Raw genomic sequence first — 8,468 nt, forward strand, 5'->3', positions numbered from 1 at the left:
CCAGTGGTAGAAATGACTTAAGTGGCAAAGACTCTCAGTCAATCAATATATTGATTGATCCAGGCCAGGGAGATACTCTCAGCAGTGACTGAAATTCTATTTGTGCAGAAGCATTTGGTTTTGCTATTCTCCATTCAAAGGTCTATCATGGTTGTAGCATTCCAGGGTTAGGTGTGCAATCTCCCGTTCGATCTTCTCGGGACTTGTGGAGTTGAAAGAAAAGGCAGACAGCCTTTTGGCAGACAGAAAGAATAGAACCTCTCAGTGCTGCTAGCCAACCAGTGACTGTTTTTTGTACTTCTGTCGAAAGAAGAGCCAAATGGGAAGATAGCGGGGAAAGAGCATGATGAAAACCTTGAAAAGATGGCCTGTGCAATGTCCTTCCCAAACACACGAGAGACAAGAAATTCCTCACTCTGTGCACACTTTACTTCACGTTAGGGTGTTATTTCAGAGTGATTTGCCACAACTTAATATCCTCTCGTGCATCTATTGCTCAGTCCTCTTTGTAGCATCCTGCTTGCTTCTCTTGAATGTAGTTTTTCTTGACTGTATCTTACCCAGTAACTTTCTCTCAACTTTCCACTTCTACTTACAAGAGCCATTTCACAAATTCGTGTCATTGTTGTGCTTGTCTCCTTTTCTTTTCTTCTTGTTTTGCAACAGTGACCTTTGCTGCACTTTCTCAGCTCCAGCGCTCCATTCATGTAAAATTATCTCTACTTTTCCAGGTACTTGTGTATCAGACTTATTGTCACTGCAGGCACGGAGCCCACTCATATGTTGAGGACGGCACGGAGCATTGATCTCACAGAGCAGTAGAGAAGCATCAGGTTTATTGAGATGCTTAGCTTTTGATGAAGAAAGGGCCACAGAATGCTCAAGGGTTATTAAATGTAACTTGAAAACATTTAGTTTATACCAGTTTGCACAGACTGCACACATTAGAAACCCTCAACAACATTCACTAATGCAGTTACAATTTCTACAAAGTCGACGGGAAAAGTCGGACATTATTACTTGTTTGTGTTCATGGAGCTTTCAAGGTATTCCACCACTGTGTTACCAAGTGCAGTGGCCTTGGAAAGAAGTAATTTCTGTGAGGCAGCCTGACCATAAATCTGAGCTTTGACATGTTCATAATGTTTTGTGTTGATATTGTATTTCAGGATGTATTGATTGAATTGTGTGGACATTTTTCATGGTGTAGGTTTTAAGTATTTTGCTACTATCCTGCAAATTGTGCTCTAGTTGTACTCCGCCTGGTGTTTGGAGTTTATGAAAGTGTGTGACGCTGCTCTTTTTGTCATGTTGACTGTTGTACATTTTCTACTTTTGGATCTTTGCCTTGAATATATATGCAACATAAAAGTGTAAATTACATTGAATTCAGTGAGTGCCAGATCTTGAAATTGACTGATAATCTGTTGTATTATCTAGTTATTCCAAAGTTAAGAACTTTTAAAGGAAACTGTGTCTGCCACTTGTTTTCTTGTTGCCTGTTTATAGGTCAGGCTTAATATTGATGTGAAATATCTCATTAGGGTATCGCATAGTCATTGAGTAACCAAGCTTACAATGGGTATTAAACCTGAGATGAAGTTTTATGTAATCCCTTGAAAAGCATCCCATGGATACAGAAAGCTACACCTCTTTCTTCTTCCTTTTGACAGTTAATGGGAAAATCACTTCCTCTTCCAGAAAGGAGTCACACAGTCTCACAGACAGCTTTCTAATCTGGAGGGATAATTTACAGAAAATGGTTTATGGTGTTCTTTTACTCCCAGTGTGCAGTATGTTGTTAAATTCCTATCTCTTCATAGATACCAATTTTACATTGCAACATTAAATATTTCAAATACTAATTGATTCAGTTTCTCAGGCTGCTGTCTTGGCCAGGCTTCCCTTGAAAAAGAGGCCATTGTATCTCAACGGGACCGACCTGGTTGAATAAAGGCTAAAAAAAAAACAAAAAAAACAAAGAACAGATTTGTACAGTATGTCCAAACAGGCAGAGCTACAATAACAAACCGTTCCTTTAATGTACACTACTTAGCAACAGGCTGTCAACTTGTACTTTGGATTCTTTGTGCAATCCACTTCACTTCTTTATGGTCTGACACAGTAAATGAGTACAGCATGTTGCTAGTGCTTTCAGTGTTACACAGGGGCGGGTTTATTACTTCACCACATTTATTCACCTCACCAGGACTCCAAGTGGCCAGTTTTAGCAAACAAGAATCTTCTTGTCGGTCATAATTATGAGTGTTAATTAAGTCTATTTTTCAAAAGTCAAAATAAAAGAACACAAAACTGTGGTTGTGCTACAATTGAACAGAATGATTTGAGGTTCTCCAGTATACAGCCTTTTGATTTTCACAACTGCAACTCAAAACTGAGAGTGTCTCTTTCACAAATGTTGCTGTAGAGAACCATGTTTACAATGTGTCATTTTTATAGTTTAATATGTTTTCTCAGAATGCAGCTGAACATTTTCCAATATGAACTTTACAAAAAAATGCATTTAGTAGAAATGCACAAGCTGTATATACAGAATAAAGAAAAGTTGCTACTTTTTATAACATTCATGCACATATATACACCTACATCTGTATTTTGGTGTCCATTGTGTCTCTAAGTGACTCACATCACACTTATAAAACACACCTGACATTATTACTTTACAGCTGTACATAGACATGGTGCTCAGGCTAATAAAAGCCGAGCTGTTATCAGCGTGGCTACGGTTACATCGCAAACCAACCTCCTAATATATATAACATGCTGTGTTTTCTTTCTCTGAAAGAACAGCAAACTTTGAGAACAAAGTGTGTTTATGAACTTTGAAAATTAGAAAAAACAATATTTGCTTTTTTATTTACAGATGACATCATTCTGTGAGTTTCATACATCACTGATCACACTAAAATATGCTGGTGAGCACAGAAATAGAACTGCAGTACTATCAGATATTTAATCATCTTGCTCCCATTCAAATGGCTCAAAAAAATCACAATAGGTGTCGGACTTTGTCTGTTCTGCTTTTCAGCTGTAATGCAACCAGATTTGTTTTCATACCTAATCTTTAATGCTTAGTGTCCACATTGTAATGTGCAAGTGACCACACGCGGATTTGTGTGTTTAGTGTGTTTAATAAGTTGCAACAATATGTTGCCATAGTGATGATGCAAAAATACCCACGACGATGATGTATGCTTAACCGCTTTTGGTGTTATTTTTGCTGTGCAGGTCTTGTAAAAATGAAAACACTGGGAAGTTAGCATAAATACATTAAACAATACAATATGATATGAGACTAAAAGTACACATTTGCTTCGCACAGGGCAACCGCTTATGACACACACAACACAATAAAGTTAAGTACACTACAGACTGTATCATTTAAATATGAAATGAACTTCGGATTCAGCTTTTAACAATTCACCATCTTGTAAAATATACAGTCTCTTTGTACAAATGTGTTTATGCTGTGAAACATTGGCTTGAAAAAGTAAACAAGGACTTTACAAATTATATACATATATATATATATATATATATATATTTACACAAACTTTATACACACCACTTAAGGCTATTCATATTTTTGAATAGTTTACAATTGATAAATAAATCAAATATACTGCAAAGCATTATATATATATATATATATATATATATATATAAAATATCGGAATGAAATGTACTTAAAGATCCAGAGGTGGTTGTTAAATCCTAGTTCCTGACAAATCTTGACTGTTTCTGTTTCCCCTCAAGAGAGTTTGAATCTGTCTCTGGCAACACAATGACACAATTAATTTGCCTGAGCTCTGCATTGTTACCCAGAGAACCTGCCAGTCCTCTTCCTCATTTTGTCCTTTAGAAAACAAACAAAAAAGGGTACTGAGATGAGTCCTCTTTATTGTTATTCAGTACAGGGGAAAAGTAAGTCTTAAAAGTTCATGAAGAATTATTCTTGAATCTGTATCTTCCAATTTTCCAGGAGAATTTGTCTTGATATCGCCACTCCTCCTCCCCCTCCATTCTCTTCACCTTCCCCATTCATTTTGGTACCAGTCCAGTTCTGAGCATAGTTTGTCCTTTTATAATCACAGTGCTCTGTGGCTGTAGGTCCACCAGGGACTGTAGGCATCCAGTTTTGTTTGTAACCTGATTCAAATATGGCATCGCTACATGGTGTGCTCTGACATCCCTGGTGAAAATAAGGAACAACTGCTTGAGATGGGGAGTAATGGCTGTTGCAGTGTGGGTGGGTTGGTGTGTTTACAGAGCTATCATCACACCCAGAGTCTGACCATTCTGAGCTGTCTAAGCACTGCAAGGATGCTAATGATGGTCCATCCGTGGAGTCTATGAGGTCTGATAAAAGGGGTTTTCTCTCCGGGTTCATTGGTGATATTGTGTCACTAGTGCTGCTCTGTAACTGAAAACTGAGCAAAGGCAACATGAGTTGTCCATCGGGATCCCGAAGTGTGTGGAGTAGCAGCTGACTTGCTGGACTGCCCTCACAAGCAGTAACATCAGATAATAGTGGTTCTCCACATGAGGTCAGCTTGAAACACATTCCTTCTGTCCCCTGACTGTCTTCACTGGAACACGGCGTTGCGTGACTGTTTTCTCTGTCTTCAGTGGTAACCTGCTGAAAACCTTCATTTTGAACAGCAACTGCACTGTAGATATCAGAGGACTGGGCGCTTGTGTCTGCAGCACTTGCAGTGATACTACCCACACTTGTACCCACAGAGGAGCCACTGCTGCCTTGCCAGGCATGGAAAAGAATGTCATTAGGAGAATAAGCTGAGGGCAGGTCAGCCTTCCCCTTGATGTTAGCGTAAATGATCTGGTCGCTTTCAGTGCAGACGTCTATTTTGGAAATGATGTCATTTTCATCTAGAATCTCCAGTACTTTACAGTTCCCAGGAGTTGTCTTTATCTGTTACAAAGATAAAGAAGACAGACCCCTAAATGTCAATAAAGGGCATGATTGGAAAGTATACCAACTGACAAAAACAAATGTGCTGACTTTATCATTTCTATTTTAAAAATCTGTGGTTAAAACATTTTACACTACATTAATACACAAAGCCATGCCAACATAGATACCAGATCAATTGTTGAACCATAATGACACTCTGGAATTTTTCTTTCTTTCACTTTCCGAAAATAGCATTAGTCATGTTTGGTGTTGAGAATTACTTTTGAGTGACAACGCCACATTCACAAACTGAACATCCATGCAGTAATTCATGCGCTAGAGGGGTTGATTTTCCAGTAATGCAACATTTCCTTGTTGCAACACAGACGCACAAAAGGACAATGAAGAAACTGCGGTCTTACCAACACTTGTGGCATGCTCTTTGACTTTCCACCCTTCAAGTAGTTGAACATGCATACAATGGATATTATGACTAAGGCTGCCAGAACAGCAGCACTCACGAGAAGCCATTGCAAAAGCTGAGTATTGTCTGAGGGAGAAGGAAATTGTTGTCAGAGATATGTCCAGGTAAAAAACAACACATCTTTAAAAAATAGACAACCTCAAGCACTTCAAAACTGTGAGTTAGATAAAAATCCCATTGTTACACATGTGCCTAGGTTGTTCTCACAGAGTAGCACAGCTGCAGAGTTGTTAAATATACAGGTCCCTGCATGGACCATTACTTTTACATACTTCCCAGAGGCAGTTGTAAGTCAGTTAACAGGACCTTATATAAACTGAAATGTACTCAGGAACATATAGAAATGGATTCCCCCCTTTGGAATGGGATAGCAGTGGTTTTGAGTATGTTTTAAAAATTGGATATGTTTATTTAGCCTACCTGTGCAATATGGGAGTATGCTATCTACATTTAAGACTGTCAAATGTGAAAGTAGAGAGTATACGAAAAGGCACGCTAAGGTGAGAAGAATGTTATCTTTGCAGCATACCGAGCTATCTAATCTCTTGTCTCATCAGCGTGACAATAATATGAGAGGGAGAGGTCACTGCTCCAGCTCTTATGAGGAAATTCTTTTTCTTTCAGTCACTATCAGTTAAGAATCAGATTTACCATATGAACAGTTGGGTTATTGTTGAGAACCCATTTTTTTCTACTTCTAAAAGCAGCATGTTCCTAGTTTTAGCCAGTGGACTTCACTCATTGTATTGTAACAGTGAGACTTGGAGCAGAAGCAGAAGAGCACGAGTTATAACAAACTAATTTATTACCAAACACTACATTGTCCCAAAGTGGCTGCAATCACTTGAGATGAGTGCAACCTGATTAAAGTAAAATGTAGAAAATTTAACACTTTGAAGTGTCTTAGTTCTTGTATTTTTTTCCACAGCAGGTGGGTTCTTGACAGCTTCCTAGTAAGTTGAGTGTTGCTTTTAGGGAAATCAAACTTTTGTAAATATTATAAGGCTGTATCAGCTACTCTGTCACATTCGTAGAAATATACTAAAAGGTTTTAACTTTATCCATTTGGAACTAGCAGAAAATTCCTGCATTATGCAAGAGAGCCTGTTGTTGCTAAAATATGACAATTTACACATATATATGAACAAATGAGCCATTCACATGTTTGTGTGTCGTGATCATCGTTTTGCTCACTTGACAGTGTAACACAGAAAGAGGCGCTTTCACTGTTCGAGCGACCCCAATCAGATGATAACTTGTAGAACACATCGCCGCAGTATTTTGTTTGTTTCTTCTCCAAGTTGATAATGAACTGCTTAGTTTTGCTGTTATGGATCTGGAGACAGAATGGGTAAAATGGATGATACCTGATCAATTTGTTTTATTACAATTTGTACTGGTCAGATAAACAAAACGTTTGTAGTTCAGCAAGAGCAAGAAAAAGCTCTAAGACATTATGAAACCCAAGGGTCATAACAAGGAAATTCTACAATAATGTGAGGGAGCTTAAGACACATTGTTTAGCTTGCAGTAATATTTAAAAATATTCATTCGGCTGTACTTTTGTCAATTTGCACTGTATGGTATGTAAAAAGACAACTGAAGAGTTCATTTGCAAAAACAGGTAACTCCGTTTTCAGAAAACTCTTTTTTTATTGTTTACTTGAGATGGTAATAATAACAGTAACACTAATAATTTATTTTTTCTCTATTTTGTCATGTATTTTTCTACTGAGTCAAATCCACTCAACTTCAGTTTGATTGATATTATCTCAAGTAAACAATAAAAAAAATTCTGAAAATTTATCAAAACGGAATTATCTGTTTTTGCGAATGAACTCTTCAGTTAATGGCATCAGAAAACATTCATAATTTAAATGAAGCTGTTTTTCTCTGTTGATACCTGCATTAATACCTGCAATCTAATATGCAAGCAATACCTATCTTTAGTTTTAATTTGTATTATCTATTATTATTGTTATTTTTATTTTTATTATTATGACATGACACTTGTAAAGAATGCGTGTACAGTATATTTTATTATTTCAATGGAAACTCACCTGTGCAGCCCACTGTGGATCGGTGATGTTCAAAATATAAAGAATGGGTGTGAAGGACCAATTTTTGCTCTTGAGAATGATGTCTTCAATGGAGACTTCCTTTGGCCCCAAGGGCAAGGTTATGTTAATATACAGGGATGACCCTCTTGTGTAAGTAGACAAAATGGGTGCACCAAGAACAGCTGTGGAGACAAGAAATATGGATGTGTTTGTACAGCAACAAACTAGGACTGCAACTCACTATGAATCGTCTGAGCACGATACGTCATCAAAAACGGAAGTGAGCACGCAATGCAACAGAAATCACCGTCCGAGGGAAGCGCGGAACATGGGCGAACATCCGCGCTGTATTGTGCATATATAATATATGCATATATAATATATGTACGATGCAGCGTGGGTGTTCGTCCGTGTTCAGCGCTCCATTTTGACGGTGATTTCTGTTGCATTGCGGACTCAGTTCCGCTTTTGATGACGTATTATGCTTAGACGATTCATCGTTAGTTGCAGCCCTACAACAAGCTACATTTGGCTGTCATGAAGCAGAGAAATGCACAAAAGAGTATGTTGATTCTTACTGTCTGCTAATGGTCTGATCCTTTTGGTGCGGTTATAGCTTTTTCCATTAACAAACACCCGAGCCCAGTAGTGTACATCATGAACCGATAGGGTTTCTTCACTCAGATCACAGGACAGGCCAGTAATCTTCTGACACTCCTCTTTTTTGTGGAAGACGTTGTCTTTAGCATCACTGTCATGGAAACAAATGGCAATGTATTAAACTGGGTTTACAGATGCACTATGGTACCCAAAATGTACGATGTGGAGTTCAGCTTCCAATATATAACTTTCTGTATTATTATTATTATTCAGCGGTGTGAATGTCAATGTCTTAGTTGAAAATGTAAATTGTTTTCATTTGGACTGCAGCTAACTAAAGTATTTTCAATGCTGATTAATTTGCTTGATTATTTTCTCAAATAAACAT

General features: G+C 37.8%; 1 protein-coding gene across 1 annotated transcript; it reads right to left on the bottom strand.

Moving 5' to 3' along the window:
• Positions 1-3,696: 3,696 nt before the first annotated feature.
• On the bottom strand, positions 3,697-5,530 carry LOC127536498 (uncharacterized). The gene is made up of 2 exons (XM_051957084.1): positions 5,359-5,530; positions 3,697-4,954 (listed from the first exon to the last, which is right to left on the bottom strand). Exons 1-2 carry the CDS (start codon positions 5,407-5,409, stop codon positions 3,971-3,973), a joined length of 1,035 nt encoding a protein of 344 aa, XP_051813044.1. The 5' UTR covers positions 5,410-5,530; the 3' UTR covers positions 3,697-3,970.
• Between the last annotated feature and the right edge of the window lie 2,938 nt (positions 5,531-8,468).

The sequence above is a fragment of the Acanthochromis polyacanthus genome, chromosome 12 (assembly GCF_021347895.1).
Source record: "Acanthochromis polyacanthus isolate Apoly-LR-REF ecotype Palm Island chromosome 12, KAUST_Apoly_ChrSc, whole genome shotgun sequence".
NCBI classification, from domain to species: Eukaryota; Metazoa; Chordata; class Actinopteri; family Pomacentridae; genus Acanthochromis; species Acanthochromis polyacanthus.